The 17,753-nt window shown below is 41.9% G+C and overlaps 1 protein-coding gene across 3 annotated transcripts in view; it reads left to right on the top strand.

Annotated features, from left to right (window-relative positions):
• Nucleotides 1–17,753, top strand: part of TCF25 (TCF25 ribosome quality control complex subunit) — a 43,209-nt gene that overhangs the window by 8,064 nt on the left and 17,392 nt on the right. For all 3 annotated transcript variants that reach the window (XM_087419699.1, XM_087419700.1, XM_087419701.1), the window contains exon 2: nt 16,850–16,996. In XM_087419699.1, coding sequence (XP_087275825.1) covers nt 16,850–16,996 — 147 coding nt within the window. The remainder of the gene's footprint in view (nt 1–16,849; nt 16,997–17,753) is intronic.

Here is a 17,753-nt window from a genome sequence, read left to right as displayed (position 1 = left end):
ATACTACTGTACACCCACTAGAATGACCAAAATTAGAAATACTGACAATACCAAATAATGCGAGTGTGGAGTGAGCAGAGAGTGTGAAGTCATACAGCCACTTTGGAAATATATACCTTATAACCCAATAATTCCACTTCTGTATACTTACCCAAAAGACTTCTACATAAATGTTCACAGCAGCTTTATTCATAATAGCCCCAAACAGGGAACAACTAAATGACTTCATCTGGCGTGGTGTATCCATACAAAGGAATACTAGTAACTAGTAACAAGGAACTAACCATTAACAGGCAACAACGAGATGAACCCCAGAAACATTACAGTGTGTGAGTGTAGCTAGACACAAAAGAAGACGTACCCTGTGATTCTGTTTGCCTGAAGTTCTAGGATAGGCAAAAATCATCTAGGGTGAAAAAAATTTTAGTGTGTGCCAGGGTCAGCGGGAGGCCTCACTGAGGAATGGTATGTGGCATGTATTTCTGTGGTAATCGGAGTGTTTTATATCTTGATAAGAGTGTGGGTTACATGTATGCAATTGCCAAACTCTTGTACTATACATTCATTTCAAGATATGTAAATTATACCTCAGTTTTTTAAAAAAAATTCAGCTTCCTCCTTCCCCTCCTTCCCAAAAATATAAAACTCCTGTGGAGTGTTCAGAAAAATGTTCATCAAGCCTTGTCCTAGAGAATTCTTGAGAGCATATGTGTAGTAGACAAGAACCTTTTAAAATTGTTACCCGTTTGAGACCTTGAAACTGATGAAGGTAACAGCTTTTGGATAGCATCTAAGATTTATCTCAGGATAGTGGACCAAATCTTTCCATGCTGGGGCATGCCAATATAGATAGCAATGAATCATGCACCATCAGCAAAACTCTCCACTAAAGAAACAAAACGGGCTATGTCATCAGAATCTCCACAAGTGTGCATAGAGTCAGAACTTTTCTTTCCGTTGAAATTGAGCTTGGCATAGAGCTTGTTATCAATTTGAATTTCTCAAAGTTTCCAAAAGAGGCAAAATAAGATATATTTTTTTAAGGAAGTCAGCGTGACCTAATAAAGGTAAACCAGCCCCCAGCTGCACTGTGAAGCACTGGTAGCACCATTTGGTCGAATGCTGGAGAAGCTGTTGGTGCCAGTTCCTCCATGACCCCCCATAGTCTAGAGGAAGTGTACCCAGGAGGCCTGTTCCATTTTCTTGCTTTGCTCCAATATCTAAACCACCAGACCACATCTGGGCCCCTGGCTTCACCAGTGCTGCCACGCAGAAGAAGGCATCCGTGATAGGAACCACTGTGATGTAATTAGTGGTGTTGGGACAGACTCTGTGTTGGTAGAATTCCAGCATCTGCAAATCAGATGCTCTTTGTATGTATGGAGGGGCCGGCCTGGTGGTGTAGCAGTTAAGTTCGTGTGCTCCGCTTCAGTGGCCCGGGGTTGGCAGGTTTGGATCCCTGCCGCAGACCTACGCACCGCTTGTCAAGCCATGCTGTGGCGGCGTCCCATATGAAGTAAAAGAGGGTTGGCAACAGGTGTTAGCTCAGGACCAGTCTTCCTCACACACACACACACACACACACAAGATGTAGGATTTGCTAGACAGACAAGCATAATATACTCCTGAGTTTTATCTTTGCCACATGGAAATCTCCACTGATGAAGAAACAAAATCAAAGAATACAAAAACTTGTTCCTGGTCTCTTCTTTGATACTCTCCGGCTGAGACCACAGGCCCAGTGGGGACAGTTAATGAAAAATCACCAAGTACAGCATGATCCCAATTTTACTTTTAAAATTATTTCAAGGTTGTGGGGATTAGAGTAGATGTTATATTTATTTTTTGAGCTTTATATTTTTCATATGTTCTAAATTGAACACGTAGTTTTTTTGTGTGTGTGTGTGAGGAAGGTCAGCCCTGAACTAACATCCATGCCAATCCTCCTCTTTCTGCTGAGGAAGACCGGCCCTGGGCTAACGTCCATGCCCATCTTCCTCCACTTTATATGGGACGCCGCCACAGCATGGCCTGACAAGCGGTGCGTCAGTGTGCGCCCGGGATCCGAACCCGGGCCAGCAGCAGCGGAGCGCGGGCACTCAACCGCTACACCACGGGGCCGGCCCTGAACATGTAGTTTTTTGTTGTCGTTATTGAGGTCATATTGGTTTATAACATTTTGTGATTTCAGGTGTACGTTATTATGTATTAGTTTCTGTATAGACTGCATCGTGCTCACCACCAATAGTCTAGTTTTTATCTGTCACCATACATATATGACCCTTTACCCCTTTCGCCCACCACCCAACCCCCCTCCCCTCTGGTAACCACTAATCTGTTCTCTTTATTCCATATGTTTGTTTATCTTCCACATATGAGTGAGATCATATGATGTTTGTCTTTCTGTGTCTGGCTTATTTTGCTTAACATAATACCCTCAAGATCCATCCATGGGGCCAGCCCCGTGGCTTAGCGGTTGAGTGCGTGCGCTCCACTACTGGCAGCCTGGCTTCGGTTCCTGGGCACACATTGACGCACCGTTTGTCTGGCCATCCTGAGGCGGCGTCCCACATACAGCAACTAGCAGGATGTGCAACTACAACGTACAACTATCTACTGGGGCTTTGGGGAGAAAAAGGGAAAAAGAAGGAGGAGGATTGGCAATAGATGTTAGCTCAGGGCCAATCTGCCTCAGCAAAAAGAGGAAGATTGGCATGGATGTTGGCTCAGGGCTGATCTTCCTCACCAAAAAAAGAAAAAAAAAGATCCATCTATGTTGTTGCAAGTGGGACGATTTTCTCTTTTTTTATGACTAAGTAGTATTCCATTGCATATATATTTGCTACATCTTGTTTATCCGGTTATCAGTTGATGGGCGCTTGAGTTGCTTCCGCGTCTTGGCTGTTGTGAATAATGATGCAGTGAACATAGGGGTGCATAGATCTCTTTGTATTGTTGATTTTCAGTTCTTTGGAAAAAATACCCAGTAGTGGGATTGCTGGATTGTGTGGTATTTCTGTTTTTAATTTTTTGAGATATGTCCATATTGTTTTCCATAGTGGCTGCACCAGTTTGCGTTCCCACCAGCAGTGTATGAGGGTTCCCTTTTCTCCACATCCTCTCCAATACTTATTGTTTCTCATCTTGTTAATTATAGCCATTCTGACAGGAGTGAGGTCATACCTCATTGTAGTTTTGAGATGCGTTTCCCTAATAATTAGCGACGTTGAACATCTTTTCATGTGCCTGTTGGCCACCTGCGTATCTTCTTTGGAAAAATATCTATTCTTATCCTCTGCCCATCTTTTGATTGGGTTGTTTGTCTTTTTGTTGTTGAGTTGTACACTTCTTTTATATATTTTGGAGATTAACTCCTTGTCGGGTTTATGATTTGCAAATATTTTCTCTCAGCTGGTGGGTTGTCTTTTCGTTTTGTTCATGACTTCCTTTGCCTTGCAGAAGCTTTTTAGTCTGGTGTAGTCCTATTTGTTTATTTTTTCTTTTGTTTCCCTTGCCTGAGTAGATTTGGTATTCGAAAAGATGTTGCGAAGACCGATGTCAAAGAATGTACTGCCTATATTTTCTTCTAGGAGTTTTATGGTTTCAGGACTTACGTTCAAGTCTTTAATCCATTTTGAGTTAATTTTTGTGTATGGTGCAAGATAATGGTCTACTTCCGTTCTTTTGCATGTGGCTGTCCAGTTTTCCCAGCACTGTTTATTGAAGACTTTCCTTTCTCCATTGTATGTTCTTGGCTCCTTTGTCAAAGCTTAGCTGTCCACAGATGTGTGGTTTTATTTCTGGGCTTTCAGTTCTGTTCCATTGATCTGTGTGTCTGTTTTTGCGCCAGTACCATGCTGTTCTGATTACTATAGCTTTGTAGTATATATATTTTTTAATTTTTTGTTTATTGCAGTAACATTGGTTTATGACATTGTATAAATTTCAGGTGTACATCATTATACTTCTATTTCTGCATAGATTACATCATGTTCACCACCCGAATACTAATTACAACCCATCACCACACACATGTGCCGAATTATCCCTTTCGCCCTCCTCCCTCCCCCCTTCCCCTCTGGTAACCACCAATCCAATCTCTGTCCTTATGTGTTTGTTTATTGTTGTTATTATCTACTACTTAATGAAGGAAATCATACGGTATTTGACCTTCTCCCTCTGACTTATTTCACTTTGCATAATACCCTCAATGTCCATCCATGTTGTCACAAATGGCTGGATTTCGTCGTTTCTTATGGCTGAGTAGTATTCCATTGTGTATATATACCACATCTTCTTTATCCATTCATCCCTTGATGGGCACTTAGGTTGCTTCCAAGTCTTGGCTATTGTGAATAACGCTGCAGTGAACACAGGGGTGCATGTATCTTTATGCATTGGTGTTTTCAAGTTCTTTGGATAAATACCCAGCAGTGGAATAGCTGGATCATATGGTAGTTCTATCCTTGATTTTTTGAGGAATCTCCATACTGTTTTCCATAGTGGCTGCACCAGTTTGCACTCCCACCAGCAGTGTATGAGAGTTCCCTTCTCTCTACATCCTCTCCAACACATGTTGTTTCCTGTCTTGTTAATTATAGCCATTCTGACGGGCGTGAGGTGATATCTCATTGTAGTTTTGATTTGCATTTCCCTGATAGTTAATGATGTTGAACATCTTTTCATGTGCCTGTTGGCCATCTATATATCTCCTTTGGAGAAATGTCTGTTCAGGTCTTGTCTGTTCAGGTCTTTTGCCCATTTTTTGATTGGGTTGTTAGTTTTTTTGTTGTTGAGATGCATGAGTTCTTCATATATTTTGGAGATTAAGCCCTTATCAGTTGTATGGTTTGCAAATATCTTCTCCCAATTGTTAGGTTGTCTTTTCATTTTGTTGGTGGTTTCCTTTGCTGTGCAGAAGCTTTTTAGTTTGATGTAGTCCCATTTGTTTATTTTTTCTATTGTTTCTCTTGCCCGGTCAGACATGGTGCTTGAAAATATGTTGCTAAGACCGATGTCGAAGAGTGTACTGCCTATGTTTTCTTCTAGAAGTTTCATAGTTTCAGGTCATACATTCAAGTCTTTAATCCACTTGGAGTTAATTGTTGTGTATGGTGTAAGGTAAGGGTCTACTTTCATTTTTTTTTGCATGTGACTGTCCAGTTTTCCCAACACCATTTGTTGAAGAGACTTTCTTTTCTCCATTGTATGTTCTTGGCTCCTTTGTCAAAGATTAGCTGTCCATAGATGTCTGGGTTTATTTCTGGGCTTTCAATTCTATTCCATTGATCTGTGTGTCTGTTTTTGTGCCAGTACCATGCTGTTTTGGTTACTATAGCTTTGTAGTATATTTTGAAATCAGGGAGTGTGATACCTCCAGCTTTGTTCTTTTTTCTCAGGATTCCTTTAGCTATTTGGGATCTTTTGTTGTTCCATATAAATTTTAGGATTCTTTGTTCTATTTCTGTGAAAAATGTTGTTGGAACTTTGATAGGGATTGCATTGAATCTATAGATGGCTTTAGGAAGTATGGACATCTTAACTATGTTAATTCTTCCAATCCAAGAGCACAGAATATCTTTCCATTTCTTTGTGTCTTCTTCAATTTCTTTCAGCAATGTTTTATAGTTTTCCGTGTACAGCTCTTTCACTTCTTTGGTTAAGTTTATTCCTAGGTATTTTATTCTTTTTGTTGCAATTGTAAATGGGATGGTATTCTTAATTTCTCTTTCTGCTACTTCGTTGTTAGTGTATAGAAATGCAACTGATTTTTGTATGTTGATTTTGTATCCTGCAACTTTACCATATTTGTTTATTACTTCTAAAAGTTTTCTGGTGGATTCGTTAGGGTTTTCTATATATAAAATCATGTCATCTGCAAATAGTGACAGTTTCACTTCTTCCTTTCCAATTTGGATCCCTTTTATTTCTTTCTCTTGCCTGATTGCTCTGGCTAGGACTTCCAGTACTATGTTAAATAGGAGTGATGACAGTTGGCATCCTTGTCTGGTTCCTGTTCTTAGAGGGATAGCTTTCAGTTTTTCACCATTGAGGATGATATTAGCTGTGGGTTTCTCATATATGGTCTTTATTGTGTTGAGGTACTTTCCTTCTATACCCATTTTATTCAGAGTTTTTATCATAAATGGATGCTGTATCTTGTCAGATGCTTTCTCTGCATCTATTGAGATGATCATGTGATTTTTATTCTTCATTTTGTTAATGTGGTGTTATCATGTTAATTGATTTGCGAATGTTAAACCATCCCTGCATACCTGGAATAAATCCAACTTGATCATGGTGTATAATCTTTTTAACGTATTGTTGTATGCGATTTGCTAGTATTTTGTTGAGGATTTTTGCATCGATGTTCATCAGTGATATTGGCCTATAATTTTCTTTTTTGTGTTGTCCTTGTCTGGTTTTGGTATCAGGGTAAGGTTGGCTGCACAGATTGAGTTACGGAGCTTCCCCCGCTCCTCAATTTTTTGGTAGAGTTTGAGAAGGATAGATATTAAGTCTTCTTTGAATGTTTGGCAGAAGTCACCAGGGAAGCCGTCTGGTCCTGGACTTTTATTTTTGGGGAGGTTTTTGATTACTGTTTCGATCTCCTTACTGGTGATTGGTCTATTCAAATTCTCTACTTCTTCTTGATCCAGTATTGGAAGGTTGTATGATTCTAAGGATTTATCCATTTCTTCCAGATGGTCGAATTGGTTGGCATATAGCTTTTCATAGTATTCTCTTATAATCTTTTGTATTTCTGAGGTGTCTGTTGTAATTTCTCCTCTTTCATTTCTTTTTTATTTTTTTTAATTTTATTTGTTTATTTTTTCCCCCAAAGCCCCAGTAGATAGTTGTATGTCATAGTTGCACAGCTTTCTAGTTGCTGTATGTGGAACGCGGGCCCAGCATGGCCGGAGAAGCGGTGCGTCGGTGTGCGCCCAGGATCCGAACCTGGGCCACTAGCAGTGGAGCGCGCGCACTTAACCGCTAAGCCACGGGGCCGGTCCTCCTCTTTCATTTCTGATTTTACTTATTTGTGCCTTCTCTCTTTTTTTCTTGGTGAGTCTAGCTAAAGGTTTGTCAATTTTGTTTATCTTTTCAAAGAACCAGCTTTGGTTTTATTAATTTTTTCTATTTTTTTTTTTTGGTCTCCATTTCATTTATTTCTGCTCTGATTTTTATCATTTCCCTTCTTCTACTGATTTTGGGCTTTGTTTCTTCTTCTTTTTCCAGTTCCTTTAGGTGCATTGTTAGATTGTTTATTTGAGATTTTTCTTGTTTGTTGAGATAGGCCTGTATTGCTATAAACTTCCCTCTTAGAACCGCTTTTGCTGTATCCCATAAATTCTGGCATGTCATATTTTCATTTTCATTTGTCTCCAGGTATTTTTTTATTTCTTCTTTGATTTCTTTGTTGACCCAGTCGTTGTTCAGTAGCATTTTGTTTAATCTGCACGTATTTGTAGCTTTTCTGATTTTCTTCCTATAGTTGATTTCTAGTTTCATACCGTTGTGGTCAGAAACTATGTTATTTCAGTCTTCTTAAATTTATGGAGACTTGTTTTGTGGCCTAATATGTGATCAGTCCTGGAGAATGTTCCATGTGCATTTGAAAAGAACGTGTATTCTTCGGTTTTTTGGATGGAACGCTCTGTATATATCTACTAGGTCCATCTTTTCTAGTGTATCATTTAAGGCCAATGTTTCCTTGTTGATTTTCTGTTTGCATGATCTATCCGTTGGTGTAAGTGGAGTGTTCAGGTCCCCTACTATTATTGTGTTACTGTCTATTTCTGTTTATATGTCTGTTAATAATTGCTTTATATATTTAGGTGCACCTACATTGGGTGCATAGATATTTACAAGTGTTATATCCTCTTGTTGGATTGTTCCCTTGATCGTTATGTAATGCCCTTCTTTGTCTCTTTTTACAGTTTTTGTTTTAAAGTCTATTTTGTCTGATATGAGTACTGCTACCCCAGCTTTCTTTTCATTGCCATTTGCATGGAGTATCTTTTCCATCCCTTCACTTTCAGTTTGTGAGTGTCTTTAGGTCTGAAGTGTGTCTCTTGTATGAAGCATATATATGGGTCTTGTTTTTTTATCCAATCAGCCACCCTGTGCCTTTTAATTGGAGCATTTAGTCCATTGACGTTTATAGTAGCTATTGATAAGTATGTACTTACTGCCATTTTTTAACTTTTTTTTTTCCTCAGTGTTTTATTAGCCCTTCTCTGTTCCTTTTTTCTTCTATACAGAATTGATGGTCTCTTTAGTTTGACCTCTGTCTGAAAGCTCTACTCTTTAACTCCCCTCCTCCCTCCTTTTATGTTTTTGATATCATATCTAATCTCTTTTTTGTGCATTTGTATCCATTACCCTTTTATCATGGAAATAGATAATTTTTCCTATTTGTGATCTTCTCTTTTCCCCTTAAATCAGTCCCTTTAACATTTCTTGTAGCACTGGTTTCTTGGTGACAAACTCCTTTAATTTTTGCTTGTCTGGGAAATTTTTGATCTCTCCTTCCATTTTGAATGATAACCTTGCTGGGTAGAGTATTCTTGGCTGTAAGTTTTTTCCTTTTAGCACTTTAAATATATTGTGCCACTCTCTTCTAGCCTGTAAGGTTTCTGCTGAGAAGTCAGCTGGTAGCCTTATGAGGTTTCCTTTGTATGTAACTTGACTTTCTCTTGCGGCTTTTAGGATTCTCTCTTTATCTTTAATTCTGGACATTTTGATTATGATGTGTCTTGGTGTGGGCCTCTTTGGGTTTATCTTGTTTGGGGCTCTCTGTGCTTCCTGTATTTGCATGTCTGTTTCCTTCCTTAGGTTAGGGAAGTTTTCATCTATTATTTCTTGAAATAGATTCTCTGCCTCTTTGTCTCACTCTTCTCCTTCCGGGACACCTGTAACACGGATGTTAGTGCGCTTGATGTTGTCCCAGAGGTCCCTTAGACTGTCCTCACTCTTTTTAATTCTTTTCTCTTTTACCTGTTCAGCTTGGGTAATTTCTTCTAGTCTTTTGTCCAGCTCGCAGATCCGTTCTTCTGTATCCTCTACTCTGCTTTTGAGTCCTTCTAGTGAGTTTTTCATTTCCAGTATTGTATTCTTCATTTCTGATTGGTTCTTTTTTATATCTTCCATTTCTTTGTTGACATTCTCACTGAGTTCATCTATTCTTCTCCCCACATCAGTGAGCATCCTTAACACTCTTTGTTTGAACTCTCTGTCAGGTAGGTTGCTCATTTCTGTTTCACTTAGTTCTTTGTCTGGGGTTTTGTCCTGTTCTCTTGCTTGGAATGTATTCCTTTGCCTCCTCATTTTGCCTCTTTCCCTGTGCTTGTGTCTATGTATTAGGTAGGTCAGTGACGTCTCCTGCACTTGGATAGGTGAGCTTATGTAAGTGATGGCTTAGGAGGCCTTCAGTGTGCTTCCCTCAGTTTTCAATGTTCCAGGGGTGACCCCTATGTGGGCTACATGTGTCCTTCTGTTGTGGCCTGTTTGCTCTCCCTGTAGGCGCCCAGGGAGGCCGAGTTATGCTCCTGGCCAGCTGTTGTAATGCTCAGCTGCTTGTAGTTGTTGTGGGCCCTTCAGTCTCTTTATCAGGTGTGTGGAGCCCCAGCACAGTTGGCTGCAAGTTCTAATACCACATTTGTGTTGCAGTATTTCTTTTAAGTGAGTAGGCCCCCAGCGTGGCAGGTTGTTAGGCTCAGGGCCTTACAATTGCTCTAAGCCTCTAGCCTTTAGGTCTCTTGTCAGCTCTCTGAGGATTGCAGCTGGGTGGGGCTGGCCTCGGGCATGGGAGCACCCAATTGTTTCAGGCTTTGGAAGGTGGGGCAAACCCCCTATGTGGGTCTTTGAGAAGCACAAGTCTTCTGCAGTTGACAAGCTCTGGCGCCCACAGGTCCACACACACAGTCAACACAATCCTGCCCCGTGTGCGTGCCCCGACCTCCCGAAGTGGACCCAGTCTCTCCATGGCGGGAGCCCCACACACTCCACCACCGCCCCACACTCTTCACCCGCTCCTTGTGCACGCCCTGCCCCACTGAAGTTGGCTCAGTTGCCAGGCTGCAGAGAATCCAGTCACCAATCTATGCAGGCCCACAAGTTGCCTGAGGGCTTGTTGTTGGGTGGGGCCAGTCTCTAGGGTGGGCTGCCTGCCCTGGCTGAGCTGGATTCAATCGGTGCTCTAGTGGGTGGGGCAGACCCTGGGCTAGCAGGCCCCAGGGAGAACTGCAATGGCATCTGTGTCAGCACACCCACACCAGGCCACAACCGTGGCCGCAGCCACTGTCCCAGTCCCTGGAGAGGTCTCACCTCTCACCGAGATGCACTCAGGGCCTATTAGGTGTCTCTTTTCCCCAAAGCACTGTGCACCTTTCTTTTTGGTGATTTTAGGTTGCTTTCTGAAACGGATGAGTTTGCGCGTGAGCCCTTTAAGAGGCGGTTTTAATTTCTTTGTGAACCAGCTTTTCTGGGGGTACTCCCCAATGTTTTAGTAGCAGGCAAAGTCAGATATTATGCCACTCGTCTCGATTGTGCTGGGTCCACAAAATGCCCACAGTGGGGGCGCTCCCCGGCTCAGGGCCCCACGCCTCCAGGGAGGGCTGCGTACCTGTGGGATGCTCCCCGGGGGCCGTGAAGCTGGCGGCTTGTGAAGGCGGCGTTTTTCCTCTCCAGAAGGGAGTTTCTGCCTCTTCTACCTCAGTTAGGATTGTCCTTTGTTGCAGGAGTTCCTCTTATCCAGTTTTCAGTTCTGTCTCAGGGGTAATTTTTCCACGAGTAGTTGTAAATCGGCTGTGTCTGCGGGAGGAGGTGAGTTCAGAGTCTGCCTATGCCGCCATCTTGACTTCCTCTCCTGTAGTATACTTTGAAGTCAGGGATTGTGACACTTCCAGCTTTCTTCTTTCTTCTCGGGATTGCTTTGGCTTTTGGGGGTCTTTTGTTGTTTGTATAAATTTTAGGGTTATTTCTTCTATTTCCGTGAAAAAAATGTCATTGGGATTCTGGTTGGGATTGCATTGAATCTGTAGATTGTTTTAAGTAATATGGACGTTTTAACTGTGTTGATTCTTTCAATCCATGAGCGTGGAATATGTTTCCATTTCTTTATGTCTTATTCAATTTCTTTAAATAACGTCTTATAGTTTTCAGTGTTTAGGCCTTTCACCTCCTTGGTTAAATTTATTCCTAGATATATTATTCTTTTTGTTGTGATTGAAAATGGGATTGTATTCTTGACTTCTTTTTCTGCTAGTTCATTGTTAGTGCATAGAAATGCTACTGGTTTTTGTGAGTTGATTTTGTACCCTGCAACTTTGCTGTAGTTGTTGATTATTTCTAATAGCATTCTGATGGATTCTTTAGGGTTTTCTATATATAGAATCATGTTGTCTGCCAACAGCAAGAGTTTTACTTCTTCTTTTCCAGTTTGGATACCTTTTATTTCTTTTTCTTGCGTAATTGCTGTGGCCAAACCCTCCAGTACTATGTTGGATAGGAGTGAGGAGAGTGGGCACCCTTGTCTTGTTCCTGTTCTCAGAGGGATGGCTTTCAGTTTTTCACCGTTAAGTATGCTGTTGGCTGTGGGTTTGTCATATATGGCCTTTATTATGTTGAGGTACTTTCCTTCTATACCCATTTTGTTGAGAGTTTTTATCATAAATGGATGTTGGATCTTGTCAGATGCTTTCTCTGCATCTATTGAGTTGATCATATGGTTTTTAGTCCTCATTCTGTTAATGTGGTGCATCACATTGATTGGTTTGTGGATGCTGAACCATCCCTGTGTCCCTGGTATAAATCCCACTTGATCATGATGTATGATCCTTTGAATGTATTGTTGTATTCAATTTGCCAATATTTTGTTGAAGGAAATGTTCATCAGCGATATTGGCCTGTAGTTTTCTTCCTTTGTATTGTCCTTGTCTGGTTTTGCTATTAGGGTGATGTTGGCCTCATAGAATGAATTAGGAAGCGTTCTGTCTTCTTCAGCTTTTTGGAATAGTTTGAGAAGGATAGGTGTTAAATCTTCTTTGAATGTTTGGTAGAATTCTCCAGAGAAGCTGTCTGTTCCTGGACTTTTGTTTTGGGGGAGGTTTTGATTACTGTTTCAATCTCTTTTCTTGTGATTGATCTATTCATATTCTCTATTTCTTCTTGATTGAGTTTTGGGAGGTCATATGAATCTAAGAATTTATCCGTTACTTCTTGGTTGTCCAATTTGTGGTATAGTATTCTCTTACAATCCTTTGTATTTCTGTGATATCCATCGTAATTTCTCTTATTTATTTATTTATTTATTGTGTGTGTGTGTGTGTGTGTGTGTGTGTGTGTGTGAGGAAGATCAGCCCTGTGCTAACATCTGCCAATCCTCCTCTTTTTTTGCTGAGGAAGACCGGCCCTGGGCTAACATCCATGCCCATCTTCCTCCACTTTATATGGGACGCCGCCACAGCATGGCTTGCCAAGCAGTGCGTCAGTGTGTGCCCGGGATCCGAACCGGCGAACCCCAGGCTGCTGCAGCGGAGCGCGCGCACTTAACCTCTTGCGCCAGCGGGCCGGCCCTTTTCTTTTCTTTTTAATTTTATTTATTTGAGCCTTCTCACTTTTTTCCTTAGTGAGTCTGGCTAAGGGTTTGTCAATTTTGTTTATCTTCTCAAAGAACCAGCTCTTAGTTTCGTTGATGTTTTCTATTGTTTTTTAAGTCTCTATTTCATTTATTTCTGCTCTAATTTTTATTATTTTCCTCCTTCTGCTGACTTTGGGCTTTCTTTGTTCTTCTTTTTCTAATTTTGTTAGGTGTAGTTTAAGGTTACTTATTTGAGATTTTTCTTTGTTGAGGTGCTATTGCTATAAATTTCCTTCTTAGCACCACTTTTGCTGCATCCCATAATGGTATGTTGTGTTTTCATTTCCATTTATCTCCAGGTAGTTTTTGATTTCTCCTTTGATGTCTTCATTGTTCCAATGGTTGTCCAGTAGCATGTTGTTTAGTCTCCACATATTTGTGACTTTCCCAGGTTTTTTCTTGTAGTTGATTTCTAGTTTCATAGCATCGTAGTCAGAAAAGATGTTTGCTATGATTTCAATTTTCTTAAGTTTATCGAGGCTTGCCTTGTTCCCAGCATACGGTCAGTCTTTGAGAATGTTTGATGTGTACTTGAGAAGAATGTGTATTCTGCTGTTTTTGGATGCAATGTTCTATATATATCTATTAAGTACATCTGGTCTAGTATTTCATTTATGGCCAACGTTTCCTTGTTGATTTTCTGTCTGGATGATCTATCCATTGATGGAAGTCGGGTGTTGAGGTCCCCTGCTATTATGGTGTTGCTGTCAGTTCCTCCCTTTAGGTCTGTTAATAGTTGCTTTATATTTTTTGGTGTTCCTGTGTTAGGTGCATATATATTCATAAGTGTTATGTCCTCTTGGTGGAATGTACCTTTTATCATTATACTCTGCCCCTCTTTGTGTCTCATTGCCTTATGTTGAAGTCTGCTTTGTCTGATATAAGTATGGCAACACCTGCTTTCTTTTGTTTGCTGTTTGCTTGGAGTATTGTCTTCCATCCCTTCACTCTGAGCCTGTGTTTGTCTTTAGAGCTGAGATGTGTTTCCTGGAGGCAGCATACTGTTGGGTCTTGTTTTTTAATCCATCTACCTACTCTGTGTCTTTTGTTTGGAGAATTCAATCCACTTACATTTAGAGTGATTATTGATAAATGAGGGCTTAACATTGTCATTTTATCTCTTGTTTTCCGGTTGTTCTGTATTTCCATTGTTTATTTTCCCTTGTATTTGTGACTGCCATTTCAGTTTGGTTGTTTTCTGTGATGCTTTCTCAGTTTTCTCTTTATTTATGATTTATGACTCTGCTCTGATTTTTTTGTTTGGTGGTTACCATGAGGCTTATATGAAAGATCTCATAGATGAGATAGTCCATTTTCTGATGGCCTCTTATCTCCATTAGCCTAAGCAGGTCCCATCCTGTTCCTCTTCCCCTTCTGAGTTATTGCTGTCACAAATTGTTCTTTTCTGTGTTGTGAGTTTGCGACTAAATTGAAGTGTTTATAGTTATTTTTGATGCTTTCCTTCCCTTTGTCTTTTATGTTGTAATTAAGTGTTTACTGACCTGTTCTGATATAGAGCTGCAATTTTCTGAGTCTGTCTATTTATCTCCTTGCTCCAGGTGTTGTAAACCTTTGCTTTTTAGTTTCAGATGGGAGGGCTTCTTTCAACATTTCTTGTAAGGCAGGCCTAGTGGCAATGAACTCCGTCAGCTTTTGTTTATCTGGGAAAGCTTTTATTTCTCCATCGTATCTGAAGGATGGTTTCGCTGGATAGACTATTCTTGGCTGAAAGTTTTTGTCTTTCAGTGTTTTAAATATATCATTTCATTTTCTCCTAACTTGTAAGGTTTCTGCTGAGAAATCCACTGAAAGCCTGATAGAGCTTCCTTTGTAGGTAATTTTCTTCTTGCTGTCCTTAATATTTTTTCTTTGTCATGACTTTTGCCAGTTTTAATATTATATGCCTTGGAGAAGGTCTTTTTGCATTCATGTAATTAGGCATTCTGTTGGCTTCATGTACTTGTAATTCCAGCTCCTTTTCCAGGTTTGGGAAGTACTCAGCTATTATTTCTTTGAACAAGCTCTCTGCTCCTTTCTCCCTCTCTACTCCCTCTGGAAAACCTATAATCCTTGTGGTGCTTTCCCTAATTGAGTCAGATATTTCTCGAAGAATTTCTTTATTTTTTTAAAATCTTAGTTTTCTCCCTTCCGCCTGAAGCATTTCTATATTTCTATCTTCTAAATCACTAATTCTCTTCTCCATAATGTCTGCTCTATTTTTTATGGATTTTAGATTGTTTTGTTATCTCATTAATTGTGTTCTTCATATCCAGAATTTGTTTGGTTTTTTTTTTTAGAGTTTCAATCTCTTTGGTGAAGTATTCCTTCTCATTAATTTTATTCCTGAGCTCATTGAACTGTCTTTCTGTATTTTCTTGTAGCTTGTTGAGTTTCTTGATGATAACTGTTTTGAATTCTCTGTCATTTAGATTGTAGATTTCTGTGAGTTCAGGACTGGATTCTGGAGACTTGTCATTTTCCTTCTGTTCTGGAGTGTTAATGTAGTTCTTCATGGTGTTTGATGAACTTATCCTTTGCTGGCACATAGTGGTAGTATCAGGTTGCAGATTCCACCTGCCACTGCTGGAGTCTGGGGCAGGAGCGGTGTTTTCTCATCCTGCCCCATCTGTTGGAAGTTGTGCCAGTAGGACTTCTCTGCAATTGCACGCTGGCTGCAGCTGCTTGGCAGGTCATACTTGCATGTGCAGGTGGGGATCTGTGCTCCACTGGTGGGTCACTCTGGTGTGGGAACCGGCTGAGCTGGTGTGCTAGGCAGGAGGGGAGGGGCGCTTTCTTTCACGCACGGGCTGGCTCTGCACTCGAGGGCAGCTCGGCTGAGCTGCTGCACTTAGTGGGGGCTCCTTCATGGGGGCTGAGCCATGCCACTTGGTGGGGAGCGTTCCCATGGGCAGGGCCACTGCAGCTCAGTGGGTGCTCCTGTGGGGCGGGCTACAACTCTGAAAGCATTCACACAGGCTAGGCTGCCCCTGCCTCCTCTTACAGTCACACTGGCTGCGGTATGAGGACCCATGACCTAGATCACTGCCGCTGGGGATGGGGAGGGGTGCACTCACTTAGTTCCACTGCCTCCCAGGGATCCAGTACCTCCACCTTCAGATGTGTGGCTGCCTGGATCTCTCAGATGTCCTTTTGTACTGTGCAGGGAGTCTTCTGCTGGTTAATGAATGTCTATTTAGCTGTAACTTAGAGGGAGAGACAAAGGGAACAACTGACTCTGCCGTGATGCTGACGTCCAAACATGTAGTTTTATTTATTTATTTTTGGGCCTCAGATTGGGTCCATCAAATCTCGTTTATGAAGCACAGTTGTTATTGTTCCATGTTGGCATCTTTTATTTGTTTATTCATTTACTAGCTGGAGGGCCAGAACTTTTCCAGTAACTGGTACCCACCTCTACTCCTCCCTACCCCCTGCCCCCATCTCTCCTCCAGAGTGTTAGCCTGTGTGAGTCTGTGTTTTTAGTGTGTGAGCGTGTTTAGTGTGTGCGTGAGAATGTACAAGTCTGTGAGGGTTTAGTGTGAGTTTAGTGTGTGAGTCTTCTGGGGCTTTTTCCCTTTAGCATTGTGTTCCTAAGATTCATCTGTTTTGTGTGTGTGAGTGTGGTTCATTCTTTTTCACTACTATATAAGATTTCATTTTGTGGGTTATTATTTTTTATTATCATGTGTTACTTTTATTATCAGGAACAAGTTTGTAGATAGGTCGGTCCTTAGGTGCCTCCTCTTTCTCCAGGTTCTTGTCCTGTCTGCTACTGTAGATGAGCCAAGCTGGAGCCCACAGTAGGAAGAAGGAACATTAATGCACTGGCTGAACATATGTACTTATAAATCTTTGCCCTAGGGTGGTGCTCAGTAAAGGGGGATAAGTTATAATGTTTGGGGATTCTTCATTATGTCAGCTTGAAGACAGAGACACCGTATAGCCACACAGTGCCCCATCATTCTCTGGGGTACCTTGACTGAAGTCACCCTGAACCAGAGCTTGTTCACAAGGTATGCACTGTGGCACTGCTGGGTGTAACAGACCTTTGTGTTGCTTCCCTGTGCGACCTCAGAGTGACCTTGAACGTGCCCACCTGCCACCTCCGTTCTGCTCTCCATTCTAACACGTATCTCACTGTCACCAGTTAGTTGGTGACTAGGATGCGCACGGAACATGGGTGTGCTCTTCCGTCTGTTCTTCCAGATAAACATCGAGGACCTTGAGGAGGGACCTGTGGTAAATGGGGAGAGGTCCGACTGTCTGCTCACGGAGGCTGTGGTGTCAAGGAACAAAAGGAGGTCCCCGAGTGGAAGTGCAGAGACCAAGAGAGATGGAGAAGCGGCTGACAGGGTATCGCTCCCCGAGCAGGCATGGGGCGTGTGGTGACGAGGAGGGGCCCAGTCACACACACTCTCTGCTGTCATTTTCTGGGTTCCATTTTGTTAATTACCTAGTTGCCCCCAAGTTTTTTTTGGAAGCCCTGATTGGATTTGCATGAAATTCTCAAGACTAATGGTGGCCATCAAGGGAGCCATATACAGGGTCCCCTAGACACGTTTCCCTGACATGAGACCTGCCTCCTGAGTTTTAGGAGAGTCTGCTCCAGTTTAGTAGGATGTATGTTCTTCATGACTGTGTGTCTGACCTCAGGTCGTTTGGACTGAGGCCCTGGGTGGACGATCCTCGAGAAAACATGTGGGTCATGTTGGTGTTTGGGCGTGGCTGCAGTGCACCACGGCGCAGGAGAGGGCCCCTCAGGACTCATTTATTCAACAAGTCCTTATTGCGAGCCTCCTGGCAGGCAGGGAGAGTGGTTGATAGGGTGGAAGATGAAAGCAGAGGGCAGGTGGGTGGGTGGTTCAGCACCCCGTGAGCCATCACGAGGTCATGGGAGCCCTGAGGGTGACAGGAAGGGATTTGAGAGAGGCCACATGGATGGCAGACCTGAGAAGGATGGGGCAGGAGCAGAGTGGAGGAGGCCGGTGGTGGGGGTTTGTTGTTGGAGGGAAGAGGATGAGTTCACAGGACATTCAGAAAGGGAAGGGGGTGTGCCAGGCCACGGCCTCGTGTACCCCTGCAGCTTGTCGCTCTCCTCAAAGTGTATTAT

This window comes from Ceratotherium simum, chromosome 30, assembly GCF_057802395.1.
Source record: "Ceratotherium simum simum isolate JZ-2026a chromosome 30, ASM5780239v1, whole genome shotgun sequence".
Lineage (NCBI taxonomy): Eukaryota > Metazoa > Chordata > Mammalia > Perissodactyla > Rhinocerotidae > Ceratotherium > Ceratotherium simum.
This window is presented reverse-complemented; position numbering and strand designations above follow the sequence as displayed.